The 16,559-nt window shown below is 41.9% G+C and overlaps 1 protein-coding gene across 1 annotated transcript in view; it reads left to right on the top strand.

The window, feature by feature from the left end:
* The window catches only part of CMTM2 (CKLF like MARVEL transmembrane domain containing 2), an 11,640-nt gene extending 251 nt beyond the window's left edge, over positions 1-11,389 (top strand). Inside the window, exons 2-3 of the mRNA XM_027119926.1 lie at positions 10,585-10,686; positions 11,171-11,389. Coding sequence (XP_026975727.1) covers positions 10,585-10,686; positions 11,171-11,389 — 321 coding nt within the window. The remainder of the gene's footprint in view (positions 1-10,584; positions 10,687-11,170) is intronic.
* The last annotated feature ends 5,170 nt before the right edge of the window (positions 11,390-16,559 follow it).

Below are 16,559 nucleotides of genomic sequence, written 5' to 3'. Positions count from 1 at the left end.
ATGGAGTTGTCCATCTTAATCTTCTTCATCATTATCTACACCTTCGCCATCCAGAGATACACGTTCTTCATCCTGTGGCCCATTTCTGTAAGTGAGGGGCGGTGGGGAGTGCCTGAGCCTGGTGTGCGTTCACGCGTATATCCTGGCACCTGGAAAGCGACTGAACAGAGAGATATGCCTCATCTCCCTTATTTGTGCTCCGGGCATGGGCTCAGACCTTCCAGTGGGGCCAGAGCAGGGGCAGCTGAAGTTAGGTAGAAAAGGCTTCCAGAAAGCCCAACTTGGGGGCGGAGGACCTCTTTCCTACCTGGTGGTCAAAGGAAGGAGTCTTTGCCTTCCTGAGGCTTTGCTCTCCTTGGGAGCAGGGGAGGTGTAGCAACCAGCGGTTCCTTCCATCCCCTGTGCCAGCTCACACTTGACTGGAAAGACCACTCTGACGGTACCCCATCCCCAGAATTCAAAGAAAAAAATCAGTAATATAAAATGAGAATTAAAAAAAAAAAAAGTCACATCTAAAGCAGCCTCAGATCTCCAGTGACTATCCCTGCAAGGGATGTTAAGCCCAGAAGGATGTTCAGCCCAAAGCAGTCATCCACTGGAATGGGACTGAGCTGGGCAAGTTACCACCCACTCCCAGACTCTGTTTCCTCATCTGTAACATGAAGACAGTAATAATCTTGTGTGAGATTGTTCCTCAGGAGTAAAAGTAAAGCCCCAGCTGCTGTGCCTGAAGACTCATGGACTTGAATCCCTGCCCATTACCTCTGTAATCACAAAGCTTACCTACCTAACTCCCAACTAACCCAAGGTCCCGTGTTCATTGCACATTCACAGCATGTCTCCAGAGCCTAGGCTCACTGTTTCACTCACTTTACACATGAAATGGGTTCAGAATGGCTAAGTAACTTGCCCCCAGGTAAATCAGGCAGTAAGTGGCAGAAAAAGGATTCAAACCCAGCTTTATCAGTAGAGTCTTGAGTCCCTAACTACACTGTGTCCTGCCTACTTATTAAAAGTTATTAGGGTCCAGGGATCCATAGGTCTCAGGGGGGTAGATGAGGACTCCCAGTATCAGGAGAAAGGAAAAGAGGGCCATATAAGACTCTTGGGAGATGGATACGCAGAGGACAAAGTAAAGGGACAGGCAGAGGACACATTCCCAGCCAAGGTGCTTGAGAAGATACTTTTAGTTCCAGCAAGATGAAAAATCACTGAACCCTGAAAATCCTCCTGCTGTACTTACCTAAAACTACCAGGGGAAATGTAAACACTATTGCTTTAACTGAATGGCTGAGCTGGCAAAAAAAAGAAGAGGCAACACAGAGGTGCTAGAAATGGAAAACAGGGGCAGTGACAAATCAGCTGCTTCAGTGTGGGTGGAAATGACCCACGAGATATTATCCCAGGAACCTAGAATATGGATTCTCATATACTTTCAAGTTAGGACTTGAGGCCTTGGTCCCAAGCAAAGTGGGAATTTAGAACTGAGAATCCTGCATAAGGCCAGCACCCTGCAAAGACTGCACCCTAAGGGAAAAGACAGAGACGATACCTTTCACCCACACAGAGGAAAAAGAAAGCATGTTCATCTCTGCCCGAGTTTTGAGTGGGGAAAAGCAAAAAAGACCACCTTGAGAAATACGAACCTTGAGCCTACACTTTGTACAGATTTGGTATAAGTTTTTCCTACCTTCAGCCTAGAAATCTTCATGCAGCTTAGAAAATGTAGTGCCTGGGAACTGGCATAAAAATCGATCCCAATTTGATGGTATTCTGAAGAAATCCATGGGACTCCTGAAAAACAAATGCAAAATCATAATCAAAGCATAAAGAGATTCTCACAGGACAGATATGGGGGGGGGTGTACAAAAATCAACTCACAGTTCAAAACTACAAAACACCTGATTTTTAAATCCCCAGGACTAAGAATCAAGAACCAGCAAAAACAAGAAATGGGAGGATTAGAACCCTGAGAATATGAGATAATAAAAGAACTGTCTGAAAATAATTTAAAATACACTTAAATTATAAAGACATAAATAAAAGCCCTAAGAAAAGAATAAGACATTATTAGGATGGAACAGACAGATTTTTTTTTTTAAGTACAAGATATAATGTCTAGAATTGAACATATAGTTATTGAAATAAAAATGTCAATAAATGGGTTAAAAAGCATATCAGACAAAAGCTGGGGAAGTAATGAGCTGAAGGATGTGGGGAAATTACCCAGATTATAGTACTGACAGATAAAGAGAGAAAATATGAAAGAGAGAAGTTGAAACATAGAATATGGAATGAGAAAGTTCATCATAAGCCTAATAGGAGTTCCAGAAGAAGACACTCAAGATAATAGAGAAGAAATATTCAAAGTGATAGTGACTGAGAACCTGCCAAATTTAATAAGAGTGACATCACTAAAAATGGCAGAGTAGGGAACTCCAAATCTCTGTCCTTCCACTAAAGCAATGATTAGGTTCTCAAAAACTGTCAGAATCGACTTTTTCAGAACTCTGGAATCTAATTCAAAACAAAATAAAACAGGAGAATGCTCAATGAAGAAAGAGGCTGTTGAATTTTGGTAAGAGAATGTTGTAGCATTTTACTTAACCTGCCTGCCATCCCTTAATCCCCAGCTGGTCAGTGGCCATGAAGACAGCCCACATTCCTGGCCACATTCCTTGCTGGTGGCAGACGGAACAATAAAAACCTTGTTCCTGGGCTTCCCTGGTGGCGCAGTGGTTGAGAGTCCGCCTGCCGATGCAGGGGACACGGGTTCATTCCCTGGTCCGGGAAGATCCCGCATGCCACGGAGCAGCTGGGCCCGTGAACCATGGCTGCTGAGCCTGCGCGTCCGGAGCCTGTGCTCCACAACGGGAGAGGCCACAGCAGTGAGAGGCCCACGTACCGCAAAAAAACACAAAAAACCCTTGTTCCCAAAGAATTAGAGTTGTGTGCTTGACCTGTCTGGTGGCTCCCTGAGGGATTAGCCAGGGACTTGCCTTTGTTTCACCTGCCTCAGAGTTTTCTCAGGGCTGAAGCAGTCTCCTAGATAGCATTTGTTAAAGCATTTAAAGACGTATATACTAACCATAGCCACCCGGGGCAAGGTTTCCCAAGCAGTAGACAGACCAGAAGTTTGGGAAGCAGATGCTTGGGAGAATAAGAGCTTTGAAAAGCTCCCACCTATACCAGGGAATCTAGAAGGACTGCACATGGCCAGAGCTGGACACATGCCCAGAAAAAAACCCTAAGCTTTCACCTTTGGCTGACCTTTAGGCCCTGCACAAGCAGCAAGTAAAAACTAAGAGCTCTAGGGCTTCCCTGGTGGCGCAGTGGTTGAGAGTCCGCCTGCCAATGCAGGGGACACGGGTTCGTGCCCCGGTCCAGGAAGATCCCACATGCCGCGCAGCGGCTGGGCCTGTGAGCCATGGCCACTGAGCCTGCGCGTCCAGACCCTGTGCTCTGCAACGCGAGAGGCCACAACAGTGAGAGGCCTGAGCACTGCAAAAAAAAAAAAAAAAAAAAAAAAAAAAAAAACTAAGAGCTCTAAACATCCTGGAGAGGTGTTGAAGGAGTGCCCCAACACAAAGGCAATCTGCAAAGACTTGTTTCCAAATATTTAAGGAAATCTCTGTCAAATCACTACCTGACCATTAAGCTAGTGAAAAACAAAGACTTCACTGGCCACACAAGAGAAAGAATAGTCTTTCAAAACATAGTTTAGGAAAAATCATTAAACATACAAATGACTTTAACTCACAACAAGCAACAACAACAAACTCTGGGGAGGAGAGGCAATATGATTTCCAGAGTAACTATATTATAATATTCAAAATGTACAGTTTTCAAAGAATTATAAGGCACACAAAGAAAGAAGTATGGCCCATTCACAGGAAAAAATTGTTAATAGAGACTGTCCTTGAGGAAGCCCAGATATTAGACTTACTGGACAAAGACTTTAAATCAACTGTCTCTAAAATGCTCAAAGAACTAAAGGAAACCAGGAGAACAATTCATGTACAAATACAGAATGTCAGTAAAGAGAAGTTTAAAAAGAAACCAAATAGAAATTCTGGAGCTGAAAAGTAATATAACTGAAGTGAAAAATTCACTAGAGTTGTTTAACAGCAGATTTGAGCAGGCAGAAGAATGAATCAGTGAACCTGAAGACAGGTCAATTGAGATTATTCAGTCTGAGGAACAGAAAGAAAAAAAGAATGAAGGAAAAAAATGAACAGAGCCTAAGAGACCCATGGGACACCATCAAGCATACTAACATAGGCAGAGCCCCAAAAGAAGAGAGAGAGAAAGGAACAGAAAGAATATTCAAAGAAATAATGGCCAAAAAACTTTCCAAATTTGGTAAAAGATAGGAGTCTACACATCCAAAAAAACACCAAGTAGAATAAACTCAAAGTGATCCACACTGAGACACATTATAATAACTGTCCAAAGACAAAGACAAGGAGAAAGTCTTGAAAGTTGTAAGAGAGAAGCAACTTATCTTGTACAAGGGACACTTGATAAGATTAACAGCCAATTTCTCATCAGACACCATGGAGGCCTGAGGGAGTGGAATGATATGCTTAAAGTCCTTAAAGGAAAACAAACTGTCCACCAAGAAGTCTATCTTTTAAACTTGCTATCTGTTATGAGTTGAATTATGTACCCCCCAAATATGTTGATGTCCTGACTCCCAGTATCTGTGAATATGACCTTATTTGGAAATAAGCTGTTTGCAGATGGTCAAGTAAAGATGAGGTTATCAGAGTGGAGATAGAGTTGTAAAGAGGACAACATGCCAGTCCTGAAAATGGAGAAAAGACAGTCTCTTCAATAAGTGGTGCTGGGAAAACAGGACAGCTACATGTAAAAGAATGAAATTAGAACACTCCCTAACACCATACACAAAAATAAACTCAAAATGGATTAGAGACCTAAATGTAAGACTGGACAATATAAAACTCTTAGAGGAAAACATAGGAAGAACACTCTTTAACATAAATCACAGCAAGATCTTTTTTGATCCACCTCCTAGAGTAATGGAAATAAAAACGAAAATAAACAAATGGGACCTAATGAAACTTAAAAGCTTTTGCAAAGCAAAGGAAACTACAAACAAGATGAAAAGACAACCCTCAGAATGGGAGAAAATATTTGCAAATGAAGCAACTGACAAAGGATTAATCTCCAAAATATATAAACAGCTCATGCAACTCAATATCAAAAAAACAAACAACCCAATCCAAAAATGGACAGAAGACCTAAATAGACATTTCTCCAAAGAAGACATACAGATGGCCAAGAATCACATGAAAAGCTGCTCAGCATCACTAATTATTAGAGAAATGCAAGTCAAAACTACAATGAAGTATCACCCTCACACCAGTTAGAATGGGCATCCTCAGAAAATCTACAAACAACAAATGCTGGAGAGGGTGTAGAGAAAAGGGAACCCTCTCGCACTGTTGGTGGGAATGTAAATTGATACAGCCACTATGGAGAACAGTATGGAGGTTCCTTAAAAAACTAAAAATAGAATTACCATATGACCCAGCAATCCCACTACTGGGCATATACCCAGAGAAAACAATAATTCAAAAAGACACATGCACCCCAAAGTTCATTGCAGCACTATTTACAACAGCCAGGACATGGAAGCAACCTAAATGCCCATCGACAGACGAATGGATAAAGAAGATGTGGCACATATATACAATGGAATATTACTCAGCCAATTTATTACAGCGAAATTGGGTCATTTGTAGAGACGTGGATGGACCTAGAGACTGTCATACAGAGTGAAGTAAGTCAGAAAGAGTAAAACAAATATTGTATATTAACGCATACACGTGGAACCTAGAAAAATGGTACAGATGAACCAGTTTGCAGGGCAGAAATTGAGACACAGATGTAGAGAACAAATGTATGGACACCAAGGGGGGAAAGTGGGGCGAGGAGGGGCCTTGGGGTGGTGATGGTGGTGGGATGAATTGGGAGATTGGGATTGACATGTATACACTAATAAGTCTAAAATGGATAACTAATAAGAACCTGCTGTATAAAAAAATAAATAAAATTTTTTTAAAAAGAGGTACCAAAACAAAACAAAAAAAGGAATTAAGAAAGCAATGTCAAAGAGTTAAAATTAATAAAATAGGAAACAAAGATTCATAGTGATGACTAATAAAACCAAAATCTAGTTCTTTGAAAAGACTAATAAAGTAGATAAACCATAAGAAAAAAAGAGAACAAAGAAAAATATTAGTATAAAGAAGAGGTTTTAAAGATCACAGGGAAAATATGAACTTTTATGCCAATAAATTATAATATGATAATATCCCAGAAAAACATATGATGTACAAAAATTGACTGAAAAAGAAATAGAAAAACAGGGTATAAAATAATTCATCCATGTTTTCATCTGGCACTTGTTTCATTTTTTACATTTAAATCTTTTATTTGGAGTCCTTTTGGTATATGGTATGAACCATGGCTCCAGCTTTGTATCCCGATGGCTCTCCAACTGTTCCACCCTATCACTCAGTTTATTCATTTACTGACTAGTACAACTTCCCCCCACTGATTTGAAATGGCATTTTTGTTAAATGCTAATATCCCATACGTGGGACTTCCTTGGCAGTCCAGTGGTTAAGAATCCACGCTTCCACTGCAGGGGGCACTGGTTTGATCCCTGGTTGGAGAACTAAAATCCCCCATGCCACGTCGTGTGGCAAAAAAAAAAATAAAAGAATAAAATCCCATATGCAGTTCATTTCTAGATTCATATTCAGTTCTACTTGTCTGTCCCTTTTTCTCTTAAAGAAAAGGGGGGGGTTATAATATGTTGTACCATCTGGTAAAGCTTTGATCTTAAAACCAGACATAATAAGGAAAGTAAACTATAGGCCTATATTATTTGAATACAGCCATAAAAATTCTCAATAAAATACTAGCAAACTAGATCAAGCAATATATAAGCAAGCAATGCATCAGGATCAAGCAGGGCATCTGCAAGGAATGTAAAGGTGGTTTTGTCTCAAAATTCTGTTAACATAATTCACCATCTTTTATTTAAAGGAGAAAACCATTTAATCATCTCATAAACTGTAGGAAAACTATTTAGTAATATTCAATACTAATTTTTGGAAGACTCTTGGCAAACTAGGAAAAAAGGGAACCTCCTTAACTTAATAACAGAAAACCACCCAAACCTAAAATGAACATTGCATTTCATGGTAAAATGTTAGAAGCGTTTCCTTAGAGATGCCTATTATCCCCACTTCTATTTGACATTGTGCTAAAGATCTTAGTACAATGTGACAAGAAAAACAAAGGGTATATGGATTGGGAAGGAGAAAAAAACTAGCATTACTCACTGATAATATGATTCTCTACACAGAGAATCTAAGAATCTACAGTCAAATTACTAGAACTGATTGAGTTCCACAAGGTTACAAAAAACAAAAATAGTGTTCCTGAATACCAGCAACAAATAATGAGAAAATATGGCTTTTCAAAGAAACCATTTAAAACAGCAACAGAAACTACAGGTGTCTGAGAATACACCCGTTCAAAGATTGTAAAACTTTACATAGAGATTATGACATTTTGTTAATGGACATAGAAGAAAAATCTAAGTAAGAGAAGAAATATACCACATTCACAGATGTGAAGAGCTACTATCATAAAGATGTCAATTTCATTCCAAAGCAATCTCCACATTAAATGAAATTTTATAACAGAGGTTGTTTGTGGAACTTTGCAAGGTGATTCTAAAATTCTTATGGGGCTTCCCTGGTGGCGCAGTGGCTGAGAATCTGCCTGCCAATGCAGGGGACACGGGTTCGAGCCCTGGTCTGGGAAGATCCCACATGCCGTGGAGCAACTGGACCCGTGAGCCACAACTACTGAGCCTGCGCGTCTGGAGCCTGTGCTCCGCAACAAGAGAGGCCGCCATAGTGAGAGGCCCGCGCACTGCGATGAAGAGTGGCCCCCGCTTGCCACAACTAGAGAAAGCCCTCGCACAGAAACGAAGACCCAACACAGCTAAAAATAAATAAATAAATGTATTTTAAAAATAAATAAATAAAATTCTTATGGAAGAATGAAAAGAATTATAAGGATGGACTCACCCAACGACATATTGGAATTACTATAAAGCTTTGGTACTAGCTCAGGGGTTGACAAAGACTAATGGACTGAATGTTTGTGTACCCCCAAAATTCATATGCTGAAATCCTAATCCCCAGTGTGGCTATACTTGCATATGGGGCCTCCAGAGTGGTAATTAAGATTAAATGAGATCCTAAGGGTCTGATAGGATTAATGTCCCTATAAAAAAAGACAACAGAGACCTCCCTCCCCCTTCCTCTCCCCTATCCCTCCCCCTACCTCCTCTCCATGGAAAGGCCATATGAGAAAATGGTGAGAAGGCAGCCAGGCAAACCAGGAAGAGAGTCCTCACCAGAAACTGAATTTGCTGGTGCCTTGATCATGGACTCCTGGCTTCCAGAACTGTGGGAAAATAAATGTCTGTTGTTTAAGCCACGCAGTCTGTGGCATTTTGTTATGGCAGCCTGAGCAGACTAATATAGGAATAAAAAAGAGAACCCAGAAATAGACCTACATACATATGGCAACTTGGCATATGACAGAGGTGGCATAACACAGCTGAATGGAGTATTTAATAAATGTTCTTGGGACCATGAGAAAGAGAAAGAAAGAGAAACTATGCATACCATTAAAATTAAAACTTTACAACAGAAGACATCATAAACAAAATTTTTAAAACAAGCCAATAGAAAAATGGGGTAAGGGATATGAATAGACAGGAAACCCAACTGCCTAAAACATGTTTTTAAAAATGCTTCATTAGTAACCAGCGATCAGAAAATTAAAACAACAATGAGGTACCATTTCAACTCACCAGATGGGCAGAAATAAATGAGCATGGTAATCCTGGGCTTTGGCAAGGACATGGGAAAGAGGAGCCCCTATACATTTGCGGGCATGAGTGGACACTGGCACAAGCCCTTTAGAGAGAAACTTGGCAATACCTCAACAAGGAAAAGATGTGCATGGGAGGCACAGACAAGAGTGTTCACTGCAGGCACAGTTGGCAATAATAATTTCCTAAAAGGGAGAAACACCCTAACGTCTCCAGTTTGGTTTATTCATACATCAGCTAAAATCAATGAATTCAATCTCATTAATTTCAATCTCATATATTTCTCAAAATGGGTAAATCTCAAAAAAAGGTTTTTAAGTTTAAAAAGCACATGCTATAAGATATATCTTTTTATTTAAATTTTTGAAACACAAAATAGTATATATTGTTTATGAATATATAATATGGAGGAAAATACTACTGTGCACTTGGGAAGACTACCCATAGACTTGGAACACATGCAGAAGGCAGGGAAAGGGATGGAATGGTAAGACTGTAGCTCATTCCACAAAGTTTTTTTGTTTATGGTTTGTTTTTGTTTTCAGAGCCCTGAGGCAAATATTGCAAGACATTAACATCTGTTTAATCTCAGTGGGTCACGGCTGGTGGAGGTGGGATTGGGGATGGGATGTTCTATTATTTTCTGTATGTTTGAAGTGTGTTAAAATCCAGAACGAGGAGGAAGAGAAAAGGCCTGAGACAAAGTGGCCAGGGAAGTACAACCCCAGAAAATGGCATCAGAGAAATCAAGGGGAAAGATGGGCGTCACCCAGCACTGCAGGGTCAGCTGCTGCCCATGGGATTAAGAGGATGCGCAAGCTCTGGGCCAGCATCACCCCAGGAGTGATGGGGGAGGAAGCCGGCTTGCTGTGGCCATGGTTTGGCCAACTTTGAGTTAAGTTTGGCTGTGCCAGGGAGTGACAGTGGGTGGTACTTGAGAGGAAGGCAGCATGGGAGGCAGCCCTTTTGCCCAGTCTGGGAACATCTGGACCTTGTCAGTATAGGGTAAGGGAAACAAATATGGAGCTAGGGCAGGACTGTGGCCGCAAGGGACGGGAAGGAGAGTGGATGATGGAGGAAGTGACGTGGCCTTGCAAAGGCGGGGTGGGGGGGAGGGGGGGTCGGTGTCTAAGAAGTAAGGTGGGGGAAGGGATGAGTAGGGGGGGAAGAGGCAGCTGCCAGGCTCCCAGTGAAGGACCAGAGTCCAACAGAACCTCCTGCCAGCAACACAGCCCACCCTGGATTCAGAAAGAGGAGCTGGCCTTCAGAGTAGAAAGATGCTGTGAGGTGGTACCCAAGCGGGACATCGATTAGTTGGAGAGCCATGCATTTATTTAAGTGGGCACTGGAAGGGGGGAAAACATAGCCACCAAATGTGTGATTTCACAGACGGGATGGTAGCCGAGGCAGCCCGTAAAGGCAGTTAAGCATCCTGGATTTTGTGTCTCAACTCAAAGAGTCCAGCTGGTAGGCCACAGGTATGTCCACCTAGCCCAGTAAATATTCATCTTCCTATATATATTTTTTAAATCAGGCAGAAGTTTGAAAACCATTCCCTTTGGAGGAAGCTAGGCCAGGTCTGGTGTTGACGGGGCCTCGGCTCTAAGGCCGACTCATCTCTCCCATGCTTTCAGGACCTTCTCAACGACCTGTCCTCCAGTGCTTTCCTCGTGGGGGCCGCCCTCTCTGCCGTGAAAATTCGGCAAACCATGCCAATGCACTACATTTATGGTGTGGTGAGTCTTTCATGTTGGGCTGTTTACTTGTTCAGAAATCACCTCATTTGGAGAATGGTTATTTTCCCCTAAGGAAAAGGGTCTCTTTTCACAAAATCTTAGGATCCAAGCAAAGTTTAAAGGTAACTTGGGTCAACGTTTCCGGGGGAGAAGCCATTGAAAGGAAGATGATGTCCAGGGAGGCCACCCAGCTAAGAGCTTCCCCCCAGAAGCTTGCCTGCCGGCCCCAGAGCGAAGGGCCCCACCCGGGCGGGGTCCAAAGAGAGAAAGAAAATGTGGTGAGGTGACCGGCTACAGGGATGGGGATCAGAATCGGGGAGCTGAGGCCAGGGGAGGGGCAAACCCAAAGTCTCTCTGGGGTCTGGCAGGTTGAGGGGTCAAGGGAAGGGGTTAAACAGCACCTACGGACAGTCACGAGCCGGGAAGGAACTGTGACAGCTTTGGAAGGAAAAGCACAAGTAACGAGGATTCTTTTGTTTCCCAGATCCTTATCGGTGTGGCTGCACTTGTTGCTTTAATAGATGTTTGTCTTCAAATGACACACTTCAAAGGCAAGAAGGTCAAAGCGCGTGTGGGGATTCTTCCACGAAAGGATAAAAAGGGCAAAAAGCCAAAGGAAGGAGAAAAACCAGAGGAAGCAGGCAAGGGGAGGGCAGCGGTACCGCCACCTGCCAAGGGCGGCAAAGGTGGCGGTAAGAAGTGAGGCCGAGGCGCCTGGGGTCGGAAGTGGCTGTGTATCTTACCGCAAAACATGTTTCCACTGTCTAACTTGTCTTTTCTCTAGAATGGTCTTCTTTTCCATTTCAACGACTCTGCCTTTGCTCGGAAAGGAAGTTTCTCCTTAAATGAATTTTAAAAGCTTAAAGTTGACGTAAACGTTATCTTGTTCATTCAACAAGAGTAGCCGAAGGTTTTGGCGCAGAGGGCGAGGCTGGAGCGGGGCCTCTGGAGGTGTTCGCAGGGCACGGAGGGTTTGGGGGAACAGAAGCGTGGGTGATACCAGCTGTCAACACCGACCAGGCAAAGGGGCCAAAGGAAAACGAGAGACTGGAAAAGAAAAGGCTGCATTTTGTTCACATTGACATTTTCATGTTACATTTCTATACATTTCAAGAACAGGGGAAAACAGACATATCACTCTCCAGGGTCTCTGCACAGACAGGAAATAGAAAGCAAGAGGCATTGGCACAAAACAGTTAGAAACCTCTGGAGGTCGTCTTGCTCTCCTGGTGTCAAAATGTCAGGAAATCCAGACCAAGCAAAAAATAAGATTTTCAAGGTCAACATAAAAAGAACCTGATTTCTTAGTACTTGAAAACATAACTAAAGCACAAGTGCCTGGAAGGAGATGAAGATGGCAGAGGAGGAGGACGCTGAGCTCACCTCCCCCTAGGAATACATCAAACCTACATCTACAGGTGGAGCAATTCTCACTGAAAACAAGTTGGACACTGGCACAAAGACTTACACAACCAAAGCTGTAAAGATAGATCCATACAGAGTTGGGTAGAAGGGAAGAGAAGCGAACAGGTTGGGACCTATACCCCTGGGAGGGGACACAGAAGAGGAGGGGGATTACACAGGCTCAGAGATCCTCCCTGGGGAGTGAGCAGTTCAAACCACATATGGGAACACCCCACCCCCGGGCTCTGACACCAGGAGTCTCCTTAGCTGGTTTGAAAACTACTGAGGCTAACAGGAAGGGTGTAAGAAACCTAGACTCGGCTCGTGAAGAGCATACATCTGCTTCCTTACTCCCGAGAGCAAGACAGAGGAAGCAGATTGAAATTGCCCAGAGCTCTAGCCAGTTTCCCACAACTGCCCCTGCGTGTGCCCCAGTCCACGACGAGCGCCTGCTCCAGCCTCTCTTGCTTCAGCATTCCTCCCCTCTGGGGTGAAGGTGTCAATACTGGGATGGAGGAGAGTGTGCACTTAGAGGGAACCTGAACTTCAGGGCTTCTGCTCTAGTACCTTGGGACCCTCCCCGACCCTGTATAGGGCGGTGTCAGCCACTGAACAGAGGAGAAGCAGTGGCTCACACCAGGCTCTGGCTCTAGCTCCTTCATCTCCAGCCCCACCTCCGACCTCCCAGCCCCATCTCCAGCTGTGTGTGACAGCTGCCAGCACACCCTGGGGAAAGACGTGACCCATGCTCATTTCAAATCCCGCTTTCCCACCAAAGCCACTGGGCACATGTAGTCTGCATAGGGACGCTCCCACACAAGGACACCCCTTCAAGACCAGAATAGGTAACTGTTTCACCTAATTTCATAGAGAGAAAGTTAAGCAAAATGAGAGACAGAGGAATTTGTTTCAAATGAAAGAATAAGAAAAAAAAAAGCCTGCTGTGTAGCACAGGAAACTCTACTCAATACTCCGTAATGGCCTATATGGGAAAAGAATCTAAAAAGAAAAAAGTGTATATACGTATATGTATAACTGATTCACTTTGCTGTACACCTGAAACTAACACAACACTGTAAATCAACTATACTCCAAAAAAGTTTTTAAACTGAAAAAAACAACGAATGATACAGGGATAATTTACCAGTTAAAGAGTTCAAAGCATTTGTAACAAGAATGCTAACTGAATCAGGGAAAAGAACAGATGAACACAGTGAGAATTTTAACAAGGAACTAGAAAATATAAAAAAGAACCAGTCCCTGGTGGTCCAGTGGGAAAGAATCCGCCTTCCAATGCAGGGGACACGGGTTTGATCCCTGGTTGGGTAACTAAGATCCCACATGCCACGGGGCAACTAAGCCCGTGTGCCACAACTACTGAGCTCGCACACCTCAATGAGAGAGGCAGCGTGCTGCAGACTTGAGCCCACGTGCCCTGGAGCCCACGCACCACAACTGGAGAGAGAAAACCCGTGCACCACAACTAGAGAGAAGCCTGAGCGCTGCAACAAAGAGACGGCGCACCACAACAAAAGATCCCTCATGCCTCAGTGAAGATCCCTCATGCCGCAACTAAGACCCAACACAGCCAAAAAAACAAATAAATAAATAAGTATATATATAAAAAAAAGAACCAGTCAGAGCTGAAGAATAAAATAACTGAAATGAAAAACACACTAGAAGGAATTAACAGCAGACTAGGTGATACAGAAGAACACATAAGTGATCTGGAAGGTAGAAAAATGGAAATCAGAACAGCAAAAAGAAAATTTTTTAAAGATGAGAATAATTTAAGGGAACTCTGGGACAAGATCAAGCATACTAACATTCACAGGAGGAAAAGAGAGAGGGAAAAGAGTAAAAAAAAAATTTTGATGAAATTATGGCTGAAAACTTCCCAAACCTGAAGAAAAAGATATTCAGTACAGGAATCACAGAGAGTTCCAAACAAGATGATCCCAAAGAGACCCACACCAAGATATATCACAATTAAAATGTCAAAAGTTAAAGAGAAAATTCTAAAGGCAGCAAGAGAAAAACAAAGAATCACACACAAGGGAACCCCCCATAAGGCTATCAGCTGATTTTTCTGTAGAAACTTTGCAGGCCAGAAGGGAAGTGGCATAATATATTGAAAGAGCTGAAAGGGAAAAACCTACAATCTAGGATACTCTATCCAGCAAGATTATCATTCAGAATTGAAATTAGAACATTTTCTCACACCACATACAAAAATAAACTCAAAATAGATTAAAGACCTAAATGTAAGACTGGAAACCATAAAACTAGAAGAAAACATATGCAGAACACTATGACATAAATCATAGCAACATTTTTTTGGGGGGGATCTGTCTCCTAAGGCAAAGGAAACGAAAGCAAAAACAAATAAGAATTAAACTTAAAAGCTTTTGCACAGCAGAGAAAACCATCAATAAAATGAAAGGACAACCTACTGAATGGGAGAAAATATTTGCAAATGATATGACCAATAAGGGGTTAATATCTGAAATATATAAACAGCTCATACAACTCATATCAAAAAAAAACCTGATTAAAAACTGGGCAAAAGACCTAAAATAGACATTTATATACACACACACACATACATACATACATACATACACACACACACACACACATATACATACAATGGAATATTACTCGGCCATAAAAAAGAATGAAATTTTGCCATTTGCAACAACATGTTAGACCTGGAGGATATTGTGCTTAGTAAAATAAGTCAGACAGAGAATGACAAACACTGTATGTTATCACTTATCTGTGGAATCTAAAAAATAAAACAAATGAATGACAGAAACAGACTCACAATATAGAAAACAAACTAGTGGTTACCAGTGGGGTGTGGGAAGTGGCAAGGGGCAAGATAGAGGTAGGGGATTTAAGTTTATAAAATAAATAAGCTACAAGCATATATTTTATAGCACAGGGAATATAGCCAATATTTTATAATAATTTTAAATGGAATATAATCTATAAAAATATTAAGTCACTATATCATACACCTGAAATGAATATAATATTGTAAGTCAACTATACTTGAAGAAAAAAAATGAACAAGGAAAAATATTGTGAAAGAAATGGAAACAGTAGTTGCCTCAGGAGGTGGAGAATGGGCAGGAAGGAGCTTATGGGAGTATGAGAAAGTTTTATATCTTAGTTGGGGGAACTGGTTACAAAGGTGTATACATTTGTCAAAACATCCAGCTGTATCCTTGAGATCTGTGTGTTTCATCATAGGTAAATTTTATCAAAAAGCATAAGCTAAATATGACTGTGCTCAGAATCCAGTGGAAAAGGGTGGACCTTGCTAAACTCCTTTGTGTAGCCACTCCTCTCAATCCCTGGGGGTGGCTCTCTGAAGCAGGAAGTTTCTCCACACCCAATCAGAGAAGTCGTGATGTGCTGATAGCCACTTGTCCTGCTGAGAAGGGGACTCCCGGTCAGGGACATGGTCACCAGAGACTGCAGGAAGATGCCCCTTCAGAGCAAAACTACACCAGGTGAGTATCTGCCAGGAACAGCCTGCGAGTGGGCATATCACCTATGGATCTAGTAGAAATGCAGATTCTGAAAAATCCTAACTAGTACATTCAGAATAAAGATGGATGCTGTGTCCTTAAAACAAGAAAGACTGTAAAAAAGGGCAATAAGCTAACAATAGTTTTTTGGGGGGAGTGGTGGGGGGAACATGACAAAGATTTAAAAATTTAACAGAAAGTTTGAATACAGCGGAAAATCAGTGCTCTGGAAGATCAAGTCCAGGAAAGCTCCCAGAAAGTAAAGCAAAGAAGGCAAGGAGATTATTTTAGAAGAACTTAAGAGAGACAGGGAGGATAAATCCAAGAGGTTCAACAACCATCTCAAAGGGATCCCATAATGCGAGAACAGAAAAAAAGGGAGGGAAGGAAATAACCTAAGAAACAACTGGAAAACATTCAGCTATAGAAAAACTAAAGTGTTCTGATGTAAAGGGGCCACCTAGTGGTGAGCAAGTTTACTGGAAAAGGATCCTCACGTCCACATTTCTTGGTGAAATACGGGAACTCTAAAGATAAAGAGAAAATCCTAAAAGTTTTCAGAGAGAGAGAAACAGCAAAAAGATGTTACTGACAAGAGAACAACACCAAACATCAAAGGCCACCCTGGATATTAGAAAACAGTGAAGCAGTAGCTTCAAAGTTTGGAGGGAACTAGCAATTAAGTGGAAAAGCAAATAAAAGACTTCCCCGCCCCTGCCCCTGCAACCAGTAATGACTCCAAGATTACCACTGACAAATACGTGCTAAAAAAAATAAATAAAAATCATAATACAACCAAAAAGGTAGGTTGTTTTGGTTTTTTTGTTTGTTTTTTTAATTGTAAGGGGAACTCCCTTTGTCAAACCCTTTATTTGGCTATAAAAAAGCAAAAGAAGAAAATGAAAAAAGAACTGCACCTCAGTTCAACTT

Source organism: Aethalodelphis obliquidens, unplaced genomic scaffold (assembly GCF_003676395.1).
Source record: "Aethalodelphis obliquidens isolate GAN/ISIS:26980383/991018 unplaced genomic scaffold, ASM367639v1 scaffold20, whole genome shotgun sequence".
NCBI classification, from domain to species: Eukaryota; Metazoa; Chordata; class Mammalia; order Artiodactyla; family Delphinidae; genus Aethalodelphis; species Aethalodelphis obliquidens.
This window is presented reverse-complemented; position numbering and strand designations above follow the sequence as displayed.